The sequence below is a fragment of the Rhagoletis pomonella genome, unplaced genomic scaffold, assembly GCF_013731165.1.
Source record: "Rhagoletis pomonella isolate Grant_MI unplaced genomic scaffold, Rhpom_1.0 Rhpom_scaffold_00001, whole genome shotgun sequence".
Lineage (NCBI taxonomy): Eukaryota > Metazoa > Arthropoda > Insecta > Diptera > Tephritidae > Rhagoletis > Rhagoletis pomonella.
This window is the reverse complement of record NW_023458555.1, coordinates 12,224,886-12,249,642: the sequence shown is the minus strand read 5'-3', so window position 1 is coordinate 12,249,642 and position 24,757 is coordinate 12,224,886. Positions and strand designations below refer to the sequence as shown.

Genomic DNA, 24,757 nt, shown 5'->3' with positions numbered 1-24,757 from the left:
TGTTCTGTTATTTATTGGGCAACCCGTAAGATTCCGTAATTTTTAGAAATTTTTTACGAATCCGTTCAAACACTTGTTCGAATATCCGTATAACGCAGTTAACCAGATATGCGGATTTTACACGTATACACGAATATCCGACCGGTTATCCAAATACATAAATTGGACCAGCCCTACGAAAATCAAACAAATTTGCATACCGCCCTAATGAATGTTTACTTACAACACTGCAGCCTGCATTACATGAGAGTCGATTTCTCTCACTCTGCCTCTCTCTATCACGCTGCCGCATATCAGGCGCCAACAGCAACAGTGTCTTCGCTGCCTTCACTCGGTTGTAGCTGCGCGTCGCAGCAGCGCAACCAACAGAGCAGCAGCAGCTAATTTGAAAAAATCGTGATGTGATTTTTTTTGCTGGTAGCGACAGTCAAGTTTTTGCTTTGACAGCGAGCGGACACGGTCTTTGGGTAGTAGGCGCGACTTGTAAACTTATACTGTGAGTGTTTGTGTATATTTGTGTGTTGTTAGCAAAAAGTTACAGCAACAAGAAGAAATTGTAATTGGAAACATTCTACTTGAAGTAAAAAAAACACAAACAAAGTAAACTAAAATTGCACGCAAACTCGATGTTGTTGTATGCATTCTTCGCACGTGTTTTTGCAAAGTAGAAAAAATTTTAAAAATATATTTTTTACATACATATTTTGGGAGCAATCAGCAGTGCCAATAAGCGCGGCCATTTTTTTTAGTACGCGTAGTTTTTTGTAGCTAATTGTATGTGTGCGCGTTTTTTCGTATTTCGTGCGACGGTGTGCCCGAAAACAAAGAATGAATGTAGAAGGAAAGTAGAGAGAAGATCGAATTGAAGGAGGAGCTGCAAAACCACAACAGCAAAGAAAAAACAGTGCCAGTTGAATTTCTTCGCTAAATGTGTTCGTAAATTTGTGCGCGTAGGCGTTGAATTTGTAAAAAGTGGAGCAGAGGAGCTGAAAGTCGCTTACTTTTTTCGCAAGTATTACGAAAATCAACAAACCACGAGCATTGAAAATCGACTACAACACCAACGCAAGAAAGCGGCAAAGACGAAATCTAGAAATAAGCGCCAGTTGTAAGCGAAAGCAAATTAGAGAACATAGAAAGACGATATCGCGAGAAAAAAACGCTGAGTTCATTAAATGAAAGCAACACAAACTTCCTAACTAACAAGTGCTCGAAATATAAGAACAATAAAATTGTATTGTCGGAACGTTGAAAAAAGGAACATTTGAAAAATTCGTTGGAAAAACTGCACTGGCGTGTGACTATTAATATCAAAAAGCTGTTTACTATAGAAAGTACCTGAGAGGAAATTGTACACAGTTTGCGATACCACGTGCTTTTATTAATTAGTGGCGCTGCTACTGAACTTTGTCAACAGAAAAGCGCCAAACTATTCACCACCTTTCGCTCACTGCTTTCTAGAACTGTTTGGATACTTGCGTTTTGGTTAGTATTTAATTTTATTCGTATTTATTGTTAAACTTGTTCTTAATTATTAAGGTTTATGGCCGAAACATAAGCTGTAAATGCGGTAAAATTCGAGCCATACCGGTGAGTAGCACCGGCTTTCGTCCAACGGAAGTAGAATAACTCACCGATGTTCTCAATCTGTCAAATTTCTTTCTTATCCTTCCTGATATTTGGAAATGTGGAAGTTGCCACACCACTGAAAACTGGCAAACCGTCCGACATAGGCGAGATCTATCGTCCGATAACTCTCTTTTCCTCCCGTCGCACTATACCTAGGCGATTTGGGCAGAAAACAAGCTTAGAAAATCAGATTGCGCCTGTTAGAGGAGAGATAAAACAACGCTTTTTTTTACTGAAGGGGCATAATCTAGAATAAGGTGGAGTGGAAAAGAAGTGTGACTCTATGTTCAGGCGGCTTGCGCATTACCCTTACACAACCGAGTGTTCCGAATACACTCACGCGCAAGTGCATAATGGGATATTGATTTTTTATGTAAGTATAAAGTGAAGTAGTAAGCCGCTGGCATGGCCATCCATGGCTAACGATAACCCAACTTGGCACATCACACAATCCTCAACGCTCCTACTGTGGAGGCATTGCTCATACCAGGCTCCCGTGGTATGTTTGGAACTCTGTAGTAAGCAACTGCTAACAAACTAACCAGGGGCTCTACATACATAGATTCATGCGGGGGTGACTATTTTATGGTTACAATTTGATAATCACGCCTATCCACACCCTTTAATTATCCCAACCGAAGCATGACTATTCCAATGGAATCCCCAATATGTAAATACTCATAACAAAAGGTAATCTCCGCTTCTCTACACCAATTCACAAACTGTTCGCCCACTCTCCCTCAACTAAACGAGTAAAAATGTGAAAGCACCTATGAAAGTCACGAAGGGATAGCAGAATAAGATAGTGAACTGAGTCTGGAAGTCATCATAACAAAATGATAACTCCATTATCTTCGGCCTAAAAAAGATTTGGTTTCCTACAAATAGCACCTAATACAATACGGTGGATCTAGACTCGCTCTTTTAAAAACTAACTTCAAAACTAAAGAAGTTTTATGTTATTTTCAGTGTTATTTTTGAGTTGTCTATATATGCTCACGCATAGAACCTACCATATTGATAGATCTTGGTCTTCTTCGAAAGTACATATGTATACGCTTCCGTCATACGTAACACATCAGCCCATTACGTCAAACACAAGATAACTTTTTGCCCTGATGGTAATCTCTCCCAGCATTCCAACTAGCGTTAGATAGGCTGACTTCCAAAACGTATCAACACAATGTTTCGATACTGTTATACTGCGGTATTCAAACTGTTTGCATATGCAGAGTTGCGACACATTGCAACCATATACCTTGCATATTTTAAATATTCAATATAGCAATGAACAATTTTTCTGAATTTTCCAATTTTAAAATACCAATGATAACCAATAACAAACGAAGCATCAACTTTGCTTCTGATGCGCTGATTGCTCTAGCGATGGGTTTCGATAACTTTTCGGATCCGTTTTGGAAAAGTATACATTGTCAATATTTTGTAGTTCGGCGTTATGGAACATTATACTTTGTACGTATGCAAAGCAATGGACGGCCGACGGGATAGAACACTCCCTTCAGGATTGAGAGTCAAAAATTACGCCTCCAGTGAAGACGAATATCGAATCGAAACCAATCTAAACTAAATCAAATCTTGATTTAGACACCACTACAATTCGAAAATGTTCCATTATGTAAGATGTAAAGAGTGGTTTGAATTTAAATTCGATTGAAACTTTGTAGAATACAGTAAGGGCTTCAATAAGAGGACGATATTTTCCACGACTGTTGGGTCTAAGTAGAAACTACTTTTGTATATTTATACCTTGTCAACAACTGTTGCTAGTATGTTGTTACAACGACAACATAAGAGGAAGTTGCCCATCGAATTGCAAAGCTTGGAAAGCATGCAGAGGCCTCTGTTTGCAAAAATTTCATTGATTTAATGTCGCAGCGAAATACATATGTACATAAAACAACTCCGAATAACGGAATTTAAGTTTGGATTGGTTGACTTATACCCGTTGTTATTTGATCATTCGCGGATACAACTGAAGTTTCTAAATAAAAATCAACTGTATAAATATGAAGAAACGCTTGTTTCTAGTGCAAGTTCATAATTCCAATTCTTATCGCTATTAGGCATACAGCAATCAATGCTCTCGGGCCCCCCTACCGCACAAACGCAATCGAAAATGCTAATCGGCCATTTCCAAAATTAGCAATTCGCGCTACTTACTACAAGTATGTGCTACTAAACGCTCATAGCTAAGCAAAAGCACAGATCGTTTCAGAAACAAACAAACAAAAATTCACGCAAATTAATATGCATTAAATATTTGCACACTCACACATGTGGCTAGAAATTCATAAATGAAATAAAAATTATCAGAAAAAAAACATACGCGCGTGTCGGCGCCGCGTACGTTCATTCATTTCGCGCTCGCCTTCTGCTTTTTGCGCGCATACCTATTACATATGTATGTATGTGTGTGTCTCTTTCATCGCTTACAGTTGTCGCGGCAAGCATACAAACATACGAATATGTAAGCCATAGTCGTCATCGCGACACCCTCCTGCCCACACCCACCGACCGACCATCATTCATCATTCAAATGCCGCCGCCACCACCACCAGCATTGCCCGCGAACGTTCATCACTTGAGTACATTTTTATTTCTTTTGCACAATTTCGTTTTGCATAATTTCATTCGCCTCATTCAATTTTCTTCTAACCATTTTTTATATACACTTTATTTGGCTTGCTGGTCTCTCTGTTGTACTCCTTATTGCGTCTTTTTTCTACATGTTTATGTACATTTTCATTTTTTCGGATCAACTGTCTGTGTGTGTGTGCCCGCCAGTGCTGCCGAAGGTAATGCGATAGCAGTTTTTTACTAGGGCCGATAACACTACGTTTTTGCAAGACAGTTTACATTTTTATTAAAATTTATAAAACGATGATATATATAGGCTGAATTTCTTTATTCATTCTGAACGTTTGGAATAAACTTTTTTGTTTATTTATTCTTTAGAACATTCCTGATGATATGTTGACGTATATTTCAAACGCATTCTGTTTATTCCGGCTGTGAAATTGGATTATCCGGAATGTATAAAGAAACGCAGCCATAGGGTATAAAACACTTACCATTCTTTACTCTTTGAGGAAAACTTTTTATGTTGGTCCGAAGTAGCACAGCTCTTATGCTATAATAGCCGTCATCGATTCGCCAACAGTTAGCGAGTGGCGAAACGAACGAACTCAGTGAGGTATAACCAAACTCGCTATCGTCTATCCGTGCTAGCTAGCTTTGTTGTTGCATGTTGTTGCAAGTGACATCCGTCTCATCGTCTTCAAGGCAGGAAGGGAAAATAATGTCGTAATTTATTCCAACCGCATTCAGCGGTTTGTGCCTCCAGAGATGGCCAATTATCAGCTCCAAAAGTTGGCTGCTATCCTCCTTACTTAATAAAGCAACCCCTTGAAGCGTCCCAGGTTGTAGTAAGTGCTAAAATTGCTTGTGGGCTAAGATATACCTGATCTGAGTGCTTCTTAACCTACGTCTGCGTGAGGTATACTTTTTAAACGTTTCGCTCTCTTTTTCGTGAAAAGTAGATTGAAATCGGTGGTATTTCCATTTTAAACGAAGAATATTTTTAAATAAAATGCATTTAAATTATAAATTAATATTTAAAGACTCCATATCTTTGAAAAAAATTTTATAAAATTTGTATTACCATAAAATTAAGGCAAGCATACGTCTCACAGACGTATGGTTATCTTTTCAGTAGGTTCATGTTTCTAGGGTTAACCAAATTAACAAGAATCCCATGTGACCTGCTACCCACGAGTATGTCATATTCCCGAGAACCTATTTCTTATGAGGCTTGAAGTGACCTTTAGTTAATTTTAAAGAGTTCTACAAACATTTGGGGCACATAGCCCAAAAAGTGAATATACTCCCCAAAAATTGCGTTTTTTACTACTCTAAAAAATAGAAAACGGCAGCACCGGTACCGCGTGCGTGTTTGCCTGTTTTATGCATTGTTCTTTTTTTTTATCGTCGAACTCTCTGGATTCTCTCTCGCACGCCGCCTATGTCCACTTGACGCTCCCTCGCACGATGACGTCGACCGCTACCGCTGCGGCTGCGGACAGCGAGCCGACGCCATGAGTGGCTGACTGACCGGCCACATGCGGCGATGCTGCTTTCGTGCGCCTCGCGCTTTGTTTACATGTGTTTGCCGTTTAAGCGCGCAATTCTGTCGTTTTTTTCGACTTGTTCTTTGCTTTTCTCTTCACTTTTTGCCTGCTCTGCTCGGACGCAACAATGCAGTTAATCAGGCGTCGCTGTCCTCTGCTCGACGCTGCTGAATATTTTTTGTGTGTATAACATTTTTTATGGCTTGTGTGGTTTTTAGTGAAGTGTTGCTGTTGTTGCTTTCGTTTTTTGTGCTGCTTGTGTGCAAATAGCCATATGTGTATTTTTTTAGTACCTACTTTTCTTTTTATGTTCTTTCGTTGTTTTTTTTTTTTTTTTTGGGGGAAATTGTATTCAAAGCGTGGAATTAATGATTTCATTTTGTTGACGATTTACGAGATATGAATTTTTAGGATTTTTTATGCGCGGTTGCTGTTGAAATTACGTTGTTTTAGTTTGCTTGCAAATTTTAGCGAATTTTATTACTTTTTAATGTAGTTCTAATTTTTTATTACCAATTATTGTGCTCACTTTTTACATGGTAACCATAAATACCGTATTGGGAATCAAATTAATTATAAATTTTGCATACACTACACGACACTTGATTACCCTTAGTTAAGTTTTTTAAATGCCTACCGTAGGCTAATATTTTCTGGTAGAAAATTCAAGAAATCTTTAGCGGTAAATTCTATGAGCCGATTTTTGAATTTCTACCTTTTGCGAGTACGTCACTTGATTTGTATTCCCAACATTTATTTCTTACAGGTTTATTCTGCAAGTTACCGATGGTTTTGTAACCGGAAAATTTTATTACAAAAAAATTTTACCATTTCCTGTCACCGCGATTCTAGGCATGTTGGTAATGCAGTTAAAATGTTCAGCTATAAAGATTTGAAGAAGTTCTGGCATTGTATATTTCACGTGGCAATATTTTGTTACCAGCTAATGAGATGGTAACAAAATTTATCGGTTACAAGAGTGCCCAGAATGCGAAAACGGTTTAAAAATTGACTGCCACTTTATTTACCGATTACAAAATTTTTGTTACCAGCGCGTGTGAACAAATAAATAATTTAGTACTATTAGGGTTGCCAGACGTACACCATTGGAGGGAGACATACCTACCCCATTTTGACTTATTGTCCCCCTTGCTACGGAAGGTTGCGTAGGTCCCCCATTTTTGCCCGAATTCGTTCACTTTTCGATTAAAGCGTGTTTGTATTGTTCGACTTTTACTAGCGATTAGTTGAATCAAACTTGAACGGAAAGTATCATTTTTATTTGAAAATATTCATACGCCATATTTCGTGCGTCGAGAGAGAGCTTTACCTCTCTACTGCCTACTCAGTCTAAACTAGGTCCATTCAATAACTTGTCAAGTAAGTACTTACAGCGAGAGCGTAAAAGAAAAAAAAAGGAGCAAGAGAAAAATTTCAGAAAAAGTTATTGAACGCAAAACTAGTAAAAACTTGCAACTTAAGCCATTTTGATACTTTCTGACGGTTAATTTGTGGCGCGCAATTTTCTATTTAATTGGGAATAGTTCTCATCGTCATAAAAATAAAAAAATATACAATAGATTTAAGTTTTTCATCCATATTTTCATTTCACTAATTATGTTTCATCAAGTCATCATCTTAAATAGTTTGTTTACATTTGAATTTGAAACATAACCTTACTTTTTGATTCCTGCAAATTCCTGCTTGCAATGGGGTATAGTCGTTGCGCTGGGTATGCAGTTACAGTTGCATGGCTATACTCAATCCCGACTCTTGCGTCACCTTTGGCGCACTCTGGACAACGTGAGGAACCCATGTGCGAGATGCGGTAACCAATCCGAGTGGAGCCTTGGGTCACGGCAGAAAGAGAGGGAGCTTCGGTGGGGCCACTCCGACTTATTCGGTTTAAGGGCTCATTGAAGTCTGCAGCTGCAAGCGGGTGTCTGCTTGGAGGGAGACTCCGTCGCCGAGTACTGTCGTCCACGCCGGTGGACGAGCGTCTAGCCACAATCCGCATCAAAGCGAGATTCTTCAACATCATGCCCCGATGGAAGAGAAGGATGAGGCATCCAAGGATCTCTTCTATAAGCGCTTGGAGCGCACGTATGAGCGCTGTCCCCGTCATGATATCAAAATCGTGCTTGGCGACTTCAATGCCAGGGTGGGCAAGGAAGGGATATTTGGAATCACCGTCGGAAAATTCAGCCTCCACGACGAAACGTCCGACAACGGATTGAGGCTGATTGACTTCGCCGGGGCCTGAAGCATGGTAGATTGCAGTACTAATAATAATAATAATAATAATAATAATAGATTGGCGCTTACACATATGTTAGTGTTTGGCCGAGCTTCTCCTACGATTTGTGGCGTGCGCCTTGATGTCACACAAAGCGGGGGGACCTACAGTTTTACGCCGACTCTGAACGGCGATTGTATTTTTATGAGAAGCTGTTTTTCATGGCAAAAATACACTCGGAGGTTTGCCATTGCCTGCCGAGGGACGACCGCTGTTATGAAAACACCTTTTTTCTATATTTTTTGCGATGTTGCTTTGACCAGGGCTTGAACCCAGGTATTGATGAGTGAAAGCGCGCACTGCTTACGACTACACCACAGCGGCCGACAGCAGTACTAGGTTCAAGCATAAAAAGATCAATCAAGCTACGTGGCTGTCTCCGGATGGAAAAACGAGAAACCATATCGATCATGTTGGTATAGACGAAAGGCACGCTTCCAGTTTTTTAGACGTACGCACACTCCGAGGGCCAAACATCGACACGGACCACTATCTTGTTGCAGCCACGATCCGCATCCGCCTCTGTGCAGCGAAAAAATGCGCACCCAAATATGCAAGGAAAGCTTAACGTCGAAAAGCTGCAATCACAAAAGACAGGCACCGCTTTCGCTACTCGACTCTCACACCTGTTCTCAGAGAGCACTCTTCAACAAACCGACATATGCGAGCAGTGGAACCACATTTCCCGCTCATTAAGTACCGCCGCCAAAGAAGTAGTCGGATTTCAGCGAGCCCGAAAGAACAACTGGTACGATGAGGAGTGTCAGGAAGCTGCAGAGAAAAAAGATGCCGCCTACAGGGTCATGCTGCGATCGGGCGCAATGCGCGAAGCGGGACGTATTTGCCGGAATAAAAAGAGAGTGGCCGAAATACGTTTGTACGAAAAGCTTGATACTCGAAAATTTTACCTGAGAGTTAGGCGACTTACGGAAGGTTTCAAGACCAGGGCGTACTCCTGTAAGAATAATAATGGCGACCTAGTAACAGATGTCCAGAGCGTACTTAAATTATGAAGAGAACACTTTTCCGAACTACTAAATGGTAGCAGCACGGAAAGTTGTGGAGAAAAAGAACCCGAGCCCGCAGTCGCTGATTCGGAGTCGACGTTCCACCGCCTGACTATGACGAGGTACGTATAGCAATAACGCGGCTGAAAAACCACAAAGCTTTATGAGCTTTCCAACGACATGGACATAGTGCAGCGAATTAAAATGTAGCTGCTCCGCTGGCTTGGTCATGTCGTTCGAATGGACACCGACGCTCCAGCTCTGAAAGTATTCAACTCGGAACCTGCTGGTGGTAGCATAGGAAGAGGGATGCCCCCACTGCGATGGAAAGATCAGGTGGAGAAGGACTTGGCCTCACTTGGCGTTTCCCATTGGCGTCAGTTGGCACAGAAGAGAAACGACAAGGGACACGATATCGAACAGAAAGTATCTATATGGTTCTCATTTAAAGTATCGCTTTAAAAATATCGGGTACCCATTAGTATCGGAATAAAAAGACTCGATATTCCAAATATCGATACCAAAATCCAAAAAATTTATCTGAACATAGGTCTCGTATATAGGCCGCTGTGGTGTAATGGTTAGAAGTGCGCAAAGCTTGAAAATTAAAAACAGCTTCCCAGTAAAACATAATCGCCGTTCAGAGTCGACCTAAAGTTATAAGGACTCCTTTTGTGCCACAACATTAAGGCGTGAGCGACAAATTGGTATCGGTATCGGTATTGTGTAACAACACGTAGAGTTTGAGGTGTTGACTTAAAACACCGAGGCCGCGGGTTCAAATTCCACCACATGCAATCCTAAATATATAATACAAATTTCTGCTCTTTAAAGTCCAATTTATATCGGGAAGAATTGTTAATAACATTATCCTTGTAATGTGAGTTTTAGCCATTCGATACGATACTATGGTTCTGGTACTCGATTCCAAAAAAGATCGTTTTAAAACTATCGAGTAGAAAATATCGGTATCGAATGCCAAAAGTATCGATATGGTATCGTATCGTATCGAAATTCGTGTCCCTAGAAACGACAGGCGTACGCTTAGGCAGTTACAGCGCCAAAAAAGAATAAGAAGAAATTCCTGCTAGTGAAATTTTTACTTGCAAGAGTTTGCTGCTCTCTCGGGTTATTACGCTCTGGAATTCGCTCTCTCTTGCAAATATGTTGGGTTATTGAATGCATTTCCACTAAAAACTTGCAAGTACTAGTAACAATTCGTAAAAATTTTTTGATATTGAATGGACCTAGTACCACTTCTTGACAAAAGTGATTCTTCGTTCTATTGCAAAACTGATATTGGTGTTAGTGCTGGTTCCCAAGGAGGCGAAGTGCTCTGCCCCGAAATTATTACTGTAAATATTCACAGGGGGCCTAGACTGTAATACGCTGAGTGTTTGTTTGAAGACGGGAGATACTTCGTTTTGTCCCTACTACTTACGTGGTCTTGCTTAGGCTTAACTCGTTCTACCTCATCACATACTTGCAATAGGATGAACCGATATAGCCTGGGCCAAACTGGTCTGTCCTAAGCCCGACAGAAGAAACCAGTTAAGTCTGGAGCACGGGAGTATGAATGACAAAATAGTAGTAAAAACTCCTATCGTAGTACATACTTTCGGCAGCACTGATCGGTATGGGTCGATTCCTAAAAGTGTATCTTAAGAAAATTTGAAGCAAAATCTTAACTCTACAGATCGCTAAGTTTTTAAAAGTTCTGCTAATTTACACCGATCAGCAGCCTATAGACCTCTCCACCGTAAGTGACCGCGCATTCCAGGAGCATGCGCTCAAATCGTTTCCCTTAAAACATTTTCTGGGGCTCCACACCAATATTGGACGTTTCATTTGAGACTTGTAAATGTTTTTCATTGGAAGAAGCCACATTCTGATTGCAAGATCATCAATCAAAAGTTGACACGGGAAGCAGAGTTCAACGACAAAAAAAAGAAGCACAACGGTGACCTAAGCATATTTTATTGCTATACAAAATTTTAAAAATAAATTAATGATAAATAAGCGTGCAAACAAATAAAAAATGCTTATCGCTTTGCTTTCATAAAATTTAATTTTTTGGCATTTCCTTTTTGCAAATAATAACAATTTTTTGCTCATTTCCTTTCTGTTTTTTTTTTTTTTTTACAAGCCAACTTGAGTTATTAATAAACATTTATTGAGCTTTGAATATAAATAATTTTTTTATAGCACAACGAAAGCAGCACAGCAGCAATGAAGAACAACAGTGCTTTTATGTGGCGTGAAGAACACTTGGAAGCCTTTCACGATCACTGTGACATGGAGCTGACCATTGTGATCGCATTAGCCTAACTGCTTTGTGTCGTTACTGCACTCGAGTCAAATCACATAGAATTTTTTCGAATATAAACTTGAATTTTCTTATATGGATTAGATGCTTACTTTATATTTTTTAAACTAATTGTTTTATTTTAGTGCAGCTTGAATTGCTGAAATATTTGCTATGATAATTTCTATTTAACTTTGGCCTTACTTCAGAACCTTTCGCTAACTTCCTTGTTTATCACCGCCCATATTTGGAGTTATTTTGGCAAAGAACAGTAAGCTCACTTATTGCTAATAGTTCACAAATAAAGAAAAGTAGTAAATAATAAATAAACAATAGTAATAAAAAGAGAAAAGGTAAAAAGGAATCGAATGCCGAGTTCAATAGGCATTGACATCCATCGGCAGCAACCCTAGCGCTCCACAACGCTAACCATTCAGTAAATTTTTGTTTTCTACTCCCTTCCAGTTGCTGCCTTTTTTCTACATCTGCATGTTTGTAGTGTTTTCTGATTTTATGGTTGTAATAAAGCATGTATAGAAAAAATAGAACATTGCGGGCGCACGTCAAAAAGTCTCATGCCAGGCAAGGCAAGACGCGAGCAGGCAACCAGGCTGTTTGAATACGGCATGGCGGCAAGGCGTAGCGGCGGCAACACGCCGATTTGGCATGCGACCAAACAACGGAAGTTGACCGGAAAAAATGCGATGGGGTTGGATACGAAAATTTGTTGTAGCAAACAAAAAAAGTGGTATAGCTAAACAGACTTTTCAGCATCCTTTGTAAGGGAGTAGTCATCAATGTTCAAATTTTGAAAACCACTCAATTCTATAAAAAGTGGTTTGATCAATGCGAAATTGTGCAATACTTCAACTCTTTACTGCGTAACTGCGCTTGATAATAAACTCTTGCTCGGAGTCACCATCACCAACGCCGCTGCCACTTAGGAGCACTGCAAAATTTTTTACGGCGGCCAGTGTTGTCGCTTTAATAATATTCCCCTTGACCAAAATTTGTCTCAATTTGACTGTAAGCCACCACGGCTTTTTCAAAGACATCATGAACTAAAGAAGAACTATAAATAGTTTATGATGCCTGTAGTACGTTCTGCTTTGTTACAGGCAATTTGATTTCAATTTCTACTCTGCCCCAATGCAGCAAGTTATTCGTTTACAGAGGGGTGTCTGAAAGGATTTCCTTAGATTACATACCTATTATCCCGACTCGGGCTGTGTGAAACGGCATAAATAGAAGTACAAAAACAACAAGAATTTTGTAGATCGGACTGTTCTAAGACCAAATTCTGGAAATTTTTCGCAGCCACTATGCTTAAGGCTATAGTTTTTGGACATTATTATTGTTATTATGTATATGTAGGTCATATACACTGCGTCCTCTGTCCTGGAGGTATTCTCTGTATTGCGATTCGAAAACTATTTAGTGATAATAAAAATCTGAAGATCGTGGGGATGGACGAGTTCAGGACTTAAAAATTTGATGTCAGAGTAGGCGGGATCGGAATTGAATATTTAGTTCCGCGGCCATTTGTAGTAGGTACATATGCGGATTTGTTGTTTATTTATCAGATATGACATTTTGAGGCTTTGCAGCTGTATTTATTTTAGCTATGTCTCATGGTATACTCGGCTGGAAAAACGGGTGCACTAAGGTCCTACCCGAGAGAGCGTTAAACACAATTTTACACTTAATCCCAATTGATGTCCAACTGACAGAAGTGGCCTTGAAATCCACAGTTAGACTCAGAGAGTCAGTATTATGGGGAACTCAGCAATTCAGGCACTGGACGATCATCAGCGAAATACAATTACGACAAAAGACCGACTTTATGATATCTAACCTGAGCTTCAAGAACATACAAGTGAGAGTCCCATCTAGAAGAGCGTGGAGGAAATGCAGAGTGGCTATTGCAGAAGCAATCTGTTTCTACACCGACGGCTTAAAGATGGACTGCGGTGCGGGGGCTGGTGTGTACTCTGAGGAACTCGGCGTTTTCTTGTCGCTCTGCCTAGGGAATAAAGGAAGCATCTTCCAAGCGGAAGTCTTAGGCAATCTTCAAGCTAGTAATGTTCTAGGAAAAGGCGTCGGTAGAATAAAGAAAGCGAAAATTTATTCTGACATCCAAGCGCCTTTGTTAGTACTAGCAACACCGTACACCAAATCCCAGCTAGTCCAGAAGTGTTAAACGGAATTATGCTCAGTATCCTCGTCAATAAGCGTCTCTCTTGTCTCGGTTCCCGGTCACAGGAATATTGAAGGTAATGAGAAGGCCGAAGCAAGCAGCCTACTTGCAGGAATCCGAGGCTGTTGCACTGGGATGTGAATGCCCGTGTCTAGCGGCTGCTAGGCACAAAGCACTCGGAAGACACATACAAACAAAACTAGCATTTATATCAGGATCTACTATAGGTGATATGGGTAAATTCTAATATACATATGTACATACATAGGTATTAAGCATTCCCACGGAAGTGGGATTAAATTCACATTGGTGTGTGCTTTGGATAAGCCCGCAAGAAGGTCTTCGGACCATGGAATACTGTGGATTTCGATGTGTGCGATCCGTCTATTCATTGCCGTCATGTACTTCCCCATCCAATACCTAGCCTAGTAGTACTATATTCTTGGTTCCAATGGTGTTTAGGGTGACGAAGCAATTTTTATGTAAGCTCTAAATTCTAGATGTGATCTACCAAAATTCATTTTAAACTATCAACCTTCCATGAGGAAATAATTTTCCCCGTTATGGTAGAAAAGTGCAAAAACGGCAACACCGACAGCGACAAAGTGCGCCTCTGAAATATTTAAAAGAGAGCGGCGTTGGTGTTTGCAGTCGGCGCAGTGGCAAAAAGTGTAGCAGCGCTGCTGGCGGTGCGTTGAAAGCGCAGTGCTGCGCAGTTTTTGCATATGCCGAAATATGCAAAAGAACTTGAAATGTTTGCATGGTTGCATTTTGTTGTCGTTTGTTTTTTTCTGGAAGCAAAAATTAATAAAGCAAACACTACTACTACGAAGAAAGTATTTTGTGCCGGTAGAAATCTCAGCTTCTTGGGAAGTGGTATTGTGGAGTACTCTACATAAGTACTTTGTGTGTTCATTATATATATATATATATATATATATATATGAAAATATTTATTGCAGCTTCAAAAGTCGTATACTATTTAATATACATTTAATATTCAGACAAAATAGTATTTAGATATGTAATATCAAATATATTTAATAAAATACCAAGATTTGAAATGTAATTAACCTTAAAATCCATTATTCGTTTGCTAAAGTACGAGTATGTATCAATAAAAAATAAGCACTTTGTATTCAAGACCCATCCTCACATCCCTGTTCATAAAGTAGGGAAAAAAATATTTATGAAAATACTAGGTCACGCGTGCCGCACACATGCAACAGTGTTTACTTGCTGAGCTCGTTTTTTGCTCAATGCGCTTCTTGCGAGACCGCTGCATTGACACACACACGAATTCTCTCGTTGCGGCAGTGATGGAAAACGAAAACTTATACTATTTACTCGTACCTATTTTGCTTCATTTGCCAGGTTTAAATTTTTTCAGTTTTGATAGGTTCGTTCCATTTCGATAAAGGTCTCAAATAATCTTTCTTTTGTCAAGTTAGCTGGAAGATATTCTACTAACTTCCTTTGCTCAAAGTGGTTTTAATGAAAAGAATTATATAGTATATATGTAGAGCATGCGTTGCCTCTATGACGTTCTCCATACAAAAGAAAACACGATTCTCTCAACTCTCAGTTCATGCCGCAATGGAAATTGATGTTGCTAAATATCATCAGCTCCATCGGAAGAAGGTATTTCCTTTTTGCATACCCGGGTAATCGCTGGCGTATAGAGATGACATGGACATCTTCGGCCTCAAGGAATGCACCTTTTGTGCTGCGTTCTCAAAGCTAAAGACTGCGAACTGGCTACGTATCGCAAGGGGTCATTCGGTAAAGTAGAAATTTTAACATTTGCAGGTTCGGTTGTTACCGATATAGCGAGAGGCCGGCGGTGTTCTCATTCATGCTGTCACGCAAATCGAGGTACCTAGAGTTTTACGCCGCCTCCGGAAGGTAAATGGTTTTTATGAGAAACGCTTCATGGCAGAAGTACACTGGAAGATTTGCCTTTAGCTCCCGAACGACGTTGTATCGTAGATATTAACGTCAATAAGTTGTACCCGCGGGTGACGAAAACAGAAAAATGGGTAATAGAGAGCGAATATCATACACTTTTGGATCGTAAATATCTTCTTCTTTGTGCATGAAACAGCCCGGACTTTTTTTCCGGGCACAAATGTGCAAAAGGGCAATTTGAATTAACAGCTGTTGTTGTGGAAAATATCACAGAATTTTGAGAAAATGTAGTTATTTTGTAATTTTATTATTTTGTATTTTATTGTCGGCCGCTGTGGTGTAGTGGTAAGCAGTGCGCGCTTCCACTCCACAATGCCTGGGTTCAAACCCTGGTCAAAGCAACATCGCAAAAATATAGAAAAAAGGTTTTTTCTTAACAGCGGTCGTCCCTCGGCAGGCAATGGCAAACCCCCGTGTATTTCTGCCATGAAAAACAGCTTCTCATAAAAATACAATCGCCGTTCGGAGTCGGCGTAAAACTGTAGGTCCCTCCGCTTTGTGTGACAACATCAAGGCGCACGCCACAAATCGGAGGAGAAGCTCGGCCAATCACTAACATATGTGTAAGCGCCAATCTATTATTATTATTATTATTAGCCATATAAGATAAATACACGTAAAATCATTGTTTAAAGCTGATATGTTGATTCCGGGAACGAAATGTAGTTTTTTGCGTTCCTCTCGCTTCAGGCAGTTTTGGAACGTGTTGGCACATTTTTTACACTTGTGAGAGAGTAACTTATTTTTACGCTCTAGTTACCGGAGCAGCCCGGAAAGCGTGGGGAACGAAACTAATGTGATAATAGAGAACCCGAAGTGGCGTAGAGCGAGATATCTTTGAACTTTCTACGGCGCTGCTTCTGTCCTCAAGGCTCTTTATTCGGCCATGTTACTAATGACAGATAGTAGAGGCACAAAATGGTCTCATCTGCGCTGGAAAGGCTAAATGAAAAAAAAAAACTTAACTTGGTAATTTCGTTTGGCACTGGTTAGCCAAGAGGAAGACCAACAAGAGTAAGACCAAAAGGTCAAAATTGCCTAAGCGTTGACAGCGCTGTCAAAGGAAACGAAATAGTAGTGCAATCAGCGATTAGACTTCGATGTCTCAAGAAAAACCCAAATTTGTTTGAGCTTCCTAATAAAAAAAAACAACGACACTTTTAGAAAGAGAACTATCTATCACCGATCAATTACTTGCAGGCAAAACTCTTTATATTGATAATGTTATCAGGCAAAATTTTTCCCATGGAAGCCGCATATCCATGGCGTCATAATTATTGATTTTTTAATATGAAAGCAAAAATTTAGCTGCTTTCTATTAAACTATTTTTTTTATGTACTTGGGTGTGAAATAGCGAATTTTCTAAATTTTGGAAGTGATTAAATCCGGCAAAATACTTGTTGAAAGCCATCTTACAAATGCCTCTATCAAGGTAAAAAATGGCCACACACAAATATTGCCTCTGATAAAATTTTCATCAGGCAATAAAAATGACAGTTGGTAGGCAAAAACGCTTGATTGTGGAGACGGGCTGTTAGGGAAGTACTTTTATAAAATTGACTCATTACGTTACTCATTAATCAAATGATATCAAGGAAACGGTGCAAATATTCTTTTTCGAATATGTATTGGGTACTATGTAGGAGCGCTGATACCCAAATACTCTACATAGCTGGCTCTTACCGTAAAGGTTTGCAAATACATATGGCTCGTTCCACGGTGACGGGTGTGACATTTCAACTCACATTTTAAGGTTTAATTCTTAAACTGTAATGTAAAATTATTTACAACGAGTATTCTCTTATAGGTTTCCGAGGCATACACAATGTCTAAAAAAAAAATCAAAAACAATTTAATCTCAACGAGTTATATGAATTTTAGTCAATGTGGCGGGTGTGACGAGTACGCAAACCAAATTAGCTACTACTTACGTGTATCAGAGTTTTTCTGCTAATCGTTTCTTCTGCTTATGGTTTTAAATAATTCTTGTATAATTAAATAAACATTCTCAACATCTACGCCAAAGTTACTTAGCTCTATTGGAAGCTATAGATTACTAACTTTATTTGTCAAAAAATCTGATTTTATGAACACATAAAAGTGTATGCCACCTTTAGACCGGATAATCATTGTCGAACTCTTCATCTCTATTGTCTGTCTGAGTCATTGTAAAGTACCTTTTTTTTAAATAGTATGAGGCTGTTACCTATCAAACCGAGGCTATTACCTGTCAAACCGTATGAGATACTGTTTTTGACCTGATAAGTGACAGAAAAGCTTAAGTTTTCCCATCGCTCGAGCAACATATCTTCATGATTAGTTTTATCATCGGTGATCACAAACAGATATATGGCACATTTCAGATTAGCGGATGAGTAACGGTAGCAGTCCCTGGCCAAATATATTAAAATTTGTCAAACTTTAAATTGTGACGGGTGTGACATGTGACGGTCGTGACATGTGACGGGTGTTACCAACATAATCTTGTTTTTTTTCGAAAATAAAAGCATAATAAATACTAAATAGCGATTCGCGCATGTTAGCCTGTGTCATAGCGTTACTTTCGTCAGCTTTTTACACTGTCTAAGATTTGGTTTCCTTTAAAAATAACTATTTTGTGTATTTTGTGACGGCCGTGACATTAAAATATGCTTTGCTTCAATATATAATAAAATATTTAGTACTTGCTCGAAAATCTGGACAATTAAACTGTTACAATGCTGACGAATTGTTCTCTCCATTGACCGTTTAAACAATGTAAAAAAGATAATAGACTACGAAAATGAGTCTTGTCAAACTTGAAGAAAATTAACCTCTCATATCGAGCCCTAACCGCTAAAATAACGTAAGCGACATTTTTTTCAAAATTTTCTTTTTGATGCAGAAATATTCCTAGAGCATCTAGATGCATTTCTGCATCAAAAAGAAAATTTTGAAAAAAAATTTCGCTTACGTTATTTTTGCGATTATGGCTCGATATGAGTTTGTAAATGGTACAACATAAAGTAAAAAAAATCTGATTTTGAGATAAATTTCGAAATTTTAGCTTTCAGTCTTGAAAGATGGATTTATTTACTCTTACTTACTAGAAATAATACACTCAAGTTCTTAAGTTTATTTTCGTTTCATTCGGTATCGATTACCGTGGAATAAGCCATATGTACAATTGTTTCAGCTTTTCCATCACTCTGGCACTCACGCGCACTTTGTGCCAGTGACTGCATTTTTTGCACATGCACACACGCACATCACATCGACTTGCAGTTGCGCTGTTGGCGCCGTCGTTTGGCAGCTGCTGCTGTTGTTGAGTCTATCAACATGTTTTTTGTTGCTGTTTTTTTTTTTTTTTTGCTGCTGTTTGCGTTTTTAAATTCGCTCACACTTCCATGTGTACATAATTCGTTTTTTCGCATTTTCGTGATATCAGCAAAACAAATTTGTGTGTGTGTGTGTGTTTCCTGCATGTGCGCATGAATGCATATTGCAGTGGGTGTGTGTGTGTGTGTGTTGCTTTTTTTATTGATTTTCCTTTTTTTTTTGGGTGGTTGTTGGCGGCTGGTTTTAAATTTCATCCGTTTTTCTGCCAAGCCCTTATACCACTAGGCTCTTTTCGTTTTGTGGTGTGCGAGAAATTTCCGATGCATTCGTTTTTTTTGGCAACGTTGTTCTTTATTTAATTGTTTGTGCTTTTTTTGTAGCGATTTTTTGTGTAGTTGTTGTTGCACTAGCATACGCTTTCGCCGCAACCTCCCCACAAACACTTTTTTCCCCACCATTGCAGTTTTTGCCTTCTGTTTTTTCTGTGTCGGCTTGGCTTTTGTATTCTTATTTTCCTCGGTGGCGTCAATGTGTTTTCGTACATTTTTTTTTTTTTTTTTTTTTAAATTTTTTTGCTCGTTGGCTTGTGCTATTGTTTAATACATACCTACAATTTTATTTTTCCACGAGTGTCTTGTTGTTGCTGCTTATTGACACCATGCGCCTCGTATTTTTTACGTTGCAACTTTTACGAAAAAAATAAAATGTTTTTTCCGCTGCTGTTTTGCATCTTTTTTTCGCAACGTGTGTGAATTTCACTTTTTGTGTGCTGCAGGCGCCAATTGCAGTCAGTTTTTTGTAGTGTCTGTTTTTTCTGTTTACCTGCTCTGTTATTGTTGTTATACACGCGTTTCATAGGTTTTTTTATGGTTCTTTGTTTTTTAACAGCAACTGTTGATTCATGAAAAATTGAGCAATTGCCAAGTTGGCCCAGTAAGCGAAATACAATGCGCTACCGGCAACGTATCGACTGGACAACAAAAATAGCCAAATTATTAGTCTCTCTTTGATAGGGATGGCAAAAAATAAATAAAATAAAATGATCGATTAATTAATCATTTGAATAATCGACTTAAAGTTTTCTTAAAATTGGGTAATTTTAGCTTTGTTGTCAGTTTTCTCCGCAGACAATGTCGAAACCGTTCAAAGGGTCCAACGCCAAAAGGACGGTTCTCTCACAGGGGCGGTTATGGCAGAGGCAACGGGTTATATGAATTTTTACGGCGATAAATGTTGTGGAATCCATAAATTATAAAAGACGAGAACGGCCTTCGACAGCTGGTTCTAGTACATCCGGGAATGGCTCAACTTTGTTCCAACCAATGGCTGTTGTTTCGGCGATCTAACGCTGTTAATATTTCAAAATTGACTTGAAAAATTAACAAATTTTGTTAAAGTGAAAAAGAAGAATAGATATGGTAAAAAAAATTTTTTTTTCTTTTTAAATTGGTACAATCGAATTGTTGATAATGCATAAATGATATTTCACTACTTATTTCTTGTTTACTTAGCCCCGAAAATTGTGCAAGGCGCCAACTGACCAATTTTTTCTTTCATTTCCAGCTGACACAACGTATATTAAGCTGACGAAAAAAATTTAGCTGGCGCCACCAACCAACCAACCAACCAACCAACCAGTTAACCCAGACTGGCAATTGGCCAAGCCGCAAAGCAAAGAAATTCGCCGCAGTTTTTTACCTATCGCCGTACGTTTAACACACGCACTGTTGCCCAGCACCTGACGAACGTGTAACGCGCGCACTTCGAGCGACTTTACACCTACGCATAGCCACTACGCATAGCCTAAAACGGCAACTCCTCACCAGAAAAATGGCCGAACTTCCCGTACCTACGAGCGATTACCTACATCGTTCTATTGATCAGCTACGCTCGATGAATGAGCGCAATGTACTATCATCGCTGAGTCACCATCTAACGCCAATGGAATTGCGCAATGCCGCACAGTTGGCAGCGCACGATTACAAGCCATTCAATATCAATGAGTTTCGTCAGAATGTTGAACGTTTGGATTACTCGTTGAAGAATGGCCTTATACAACAGCAGCAGCAATTGCTTGCCGATCATCAGCAACAACAGCAGCAGCAACATCAACAACAACAACAAGCGCATGAACAACAACAGCAACATCTTCAACAGCAGCAGGCGCAGCAACAACAACAGCAGGCGCAGCAACAAGCAGCGGCGCATCAGCAACAGCAGCAACAACAACAGCAACAGCAGCAGCAGTTACAGTTAAAACAATCATACAGTCCACCAAATTCACCGGCCACACCCACCATGACCGAACAGCCGGAACAGAAGGTGAGTAAGGAGAAATGTTTTATATGCCAATCCTGGTGCCTAAAATTCAAACCCATCGATGCTATGATAGAGTGGGTGCTCCTGTTTATCTACCTCTCTAGTCTAGAATCCTTAGTGCCCAGCTTCTGTTCAAAAAACTCATTGAAGCAGGTGACGAAAACTTCGGAACTTGGCTATATGCACCCACCTCTTGCTACCACAGTGCCCAACGCCATAAACACTCAGGTACCTCGTAAACTCAAAAGAAAACGGCGCATGCGAGAGGATGGTCCTAGTAGCGTCGAAGTTTTCAAAGGCTTTCAATACTGTTATCCAAATCTCTCTGTTAGGGGACGCCAAGTTATCCTCCCTTCCCGCGGATATGAAACAGTACACGGCGAATTATGTCAGCGGTTGGGTGCCTTGCGGTTGTGCATTGCGAAATTACTTTTTTAAGCACCAAATAATCACTAAACAATTCCTTTGATCTCCTGCTCGATCAACAGGAGCACAGATTACGTTAGGTTATAGTGATTGCCCCACATAAGGGACGCACTTTGGAAAATTAAGAGATTATCCTTTGTGATGCGACGCTAGCTGAACGCCGACAATTAATTTAGTCGGAGAAACGCCCCAAGTCGATTAGTAAATAATAAATGCGGCTAATTTCAATTCCAGAAAGTTACCTAGGGCTAGGCAGAAATAGCGAGCCAAAATATTTTCATCTAAGCTAATACAAAAGAAATCAGGCAAGATTCCCAGCCTTACCGCGTGATTACCGATTGCATAATGACCTGTCAGAGCCCCACCAAAAGCGGCATAAAGAGTTATTTTTGCTGCCCTCGGTTCGCTCCACGTCAGAAGGATCTTGCAATTGGGCATGTTCTAGTTTTAGTCCAGCGCTCGCTGAGCTTACAAGAGGCCTAAACGTCCAACCGCAGTAGGACAGAGGCGTTCCCAGCTGCTTAACACCCGAGGATAGCATTTCAATGGTATCTCCTTGGCCAGGTCATCAGTCACGCAGTTTCCTATATTGTTGCTGTGACCCCCAAATTAGCCTGATTATGAAGTACTCCACCGCGGTTAATAGAGAGGTCTGACATTCCCCAAATCCAGAAGCATCCTCATAGTTTTGATGGAGAGTTCCCAGCAAAGGACACCTCCACCAACCCTTGCCCGTACGTCATATATTATTCTACGGCGTTACAGTCTAGTGGGCATCACTGGCTAAATCGCTCACAAATTCTAAGCTTACCAAGTACAAAGCGCGGCATGCATGCTGATCACCCAACAAAGCCATGGAAACACTCTTAAACTTTCAAAATGGAAATACACAAGATTCGGTCACACCAACATTCTAAGTAACCACCCCGACACGTTTAGCTCCCCAGATCATACAACACACCGATGGAGCTCGAGTATAAGTTCTCCACTCGTTTCCCTTCGAGAAAGGACTGGGAGGACGATTCGGTCTGGGGCCTCCAAGATAACTCCACAGCCATCTGCATGGATGGCTTCAAACTAGATGTAATGGTAGGGAGTGGGATGAACTCGAAGGTCCTCTCATTAGACCTCTGCTTTGGACCACTGCAGTGTCTTCCAAGCAGAACTCGCCGCTATAACAGAGGCTGCACTCTGACTTATCGAATCTTCTCTTAACCTGCCTTCAGTAACTATATACCCCGATAGCCAAGCAGCTATCAAGTCACTGAGGTTGTACGATAGAATGTAGGAAAGTCCTTAACGATATAACTTCAAAATCAATCTTCTACTCACATAGTATGGGTGCCAGGCCACAGAGAAATTCAAGACGAGCTTGCGAGTAAGGGAACCACCCTGTCTGACGGCAACTCCGCGAATGCAGCTGGCATACCTCTATCCACCTGTAAGTCGTGGCTCAGGACATACTTCGTTGAGAAGGCAAACAAAAGATGATCGGAAGGACCTGACAAATCTGGCCCAGCCTTGACAATAAAAGATCCGACGCAATCATTCGATTTGAACGCCCTGTGCTAAGGCTGGTGACCGGTATTATTGCGGACCACCGCTTAATGGGAAGGCATGCTAGCAGAATCACCGGCCAATGACTTCTGTCGTAGCTGCCGCGACGTGGACGAAATCGAGAGTGTGGAGCACTACCTATATCACTGCCCTGCTCTGATAAGGGCGAGAAGACACTCATTTCACCACCACTTTTTTGTCTGTCTCGCCGATCTAAGTGAAGCGGTGACAGGTAACAAGATCAACGGAAATAAGGTCAATTGACACTACTGGTGCCAAATAAAGACAATTGACATTATTACCATTTCAAAAGCGAAATAAAATCCATTAACATTATTGCCCTTTCAAACATTAAATTTGCGTAGCTTCGCGGCGGCCAGCACTCGTCGTGCCCCGCAGACGAAAACTCCATAAAACATTGGCGTCATAGTACTGTTCCGTGATACCTTCTTTTCTAAAATCAGGATGAAGGCCTTGACCGTCTTAGAAAGTTGCAGGCCAACACCTTAAATCGAGAAAAAGTTTGCATTGGGGACGTCCTACTTCCTAGTGAATAAGACCAGTTCTGTCTTGCTTTGATTAGCGGTGAGGCCGCAGTTAGCCAGTCACCAGGTTTAAGTAGTCTGGGGCTAGCTCATATAGGGGGCCTCGTTGTTCGCTTAGGTAATCTGACAGCACCTCTTCTCCAGGAAGTCCTTAATGAGCACGCTTCAAATGAGCGGCGAGAGGGATCACTCTTTGTAAGGTACCTCTGTCCACTCTACACTCAGCCTAAAGAAGTTGGTTTGCATCCGACTAGCCGCCCCTACGAGCCGCTACTGCAAGGAGTGAAGGCTTCACACACCCTTTACTATAAGTATGAACAAAAAATACTTTCACTAACCATCCCAAATTGTCAGTTAAACATTATCTTTGATATTAATTTTTTAGCGCTCCCATTTTGCGCAAACTTTTAATAGTACCTCCACTTTCTCATTCTTCTCGTTTCAGTATGATCCACATGCAGCCGCTGTAGAACAGCAGCAGCAGCAGCAACAACAACAACAACAACAACAGCTACCCGTCAGCCATAAACAGCCACGCAACCAGCAGGGTTCCCCCGATGGTCGCGACGCAAAGCCTTACAAATGCACGCAATGTACGAAAACCTTCGCTAACTCCTCTTATCTATCGCAGCACACGCGCATCCATCTCGGCATTAAACCGTACCGCTGCGAGATCTGCCAACGCAAATTCACGCAGCTATCACACCTGCAGCAGCACATCCGCACCCATACTGGCGACAAGCCCTACAAGTGCCGCCATGCCGGCTGCCCCAAAGCCTTCTCGCAGCTCTCCAATCTGCAATCGCATTCGCGCTGCCACCAAACGGACAAACCCTTCAAATGCAACTCCTGCTACAAATGCTTCACCGACGAACTGACGCTGCTCGAACACATACCCAAGCACAAAGACTCGAAGCACCTGAAGACGCACATCTGCAACCTGTGCGGCAAGTCGTACACACAGGAAACCTACCTGCAGAAGCATTTGCAAAAGCACGCCGAGAAGGCGGAGAAGCAGCAGCAGCGGCATGCAAATGCGAA

The 24,757-nt window shown here is 40.6% G+C and overlaps 1 protein-coding gene across 3 annotated transcripts in view; it reads left to right on the top strand.

Annotated features, from left to right (window-relative positions):
* The first annotated feature begins 419 nt into the window (after window positions 1-419).
* The window catches only part of LOC118739153 (zinc finger protein squeeze), a 25,818-nt gene continuing 1,480 nt past the window's right edge, over window positions 420-24,757 (top strand). The window contains exons 1-3 of one of the 3 annotated variants that reach the window (XM_036470334.1): window positions 420-1,485; window positions 20,433-21,191; window positions 24,162-24,722. In XM_036470334.1, coding sequence (XP_036326227.1) covers window positions 20,700-21,191; window positions 24,162-24,722 — 1,053 coding nt within the window. In that variant the 5' untranslated portion in view covers window positions 420-1,485; window positions 20,433-20,699. Of the gene's footprint in view, window positions 1,486-3,437; window positions 4,236-20,432; window positions 21,192-24,161; window positions 24,723-24,757 lie in introns of those variants that run through there. The other 2 variants (XM_036470343.1, XM_036470350.1) reach the window with 2 other exon arrangements.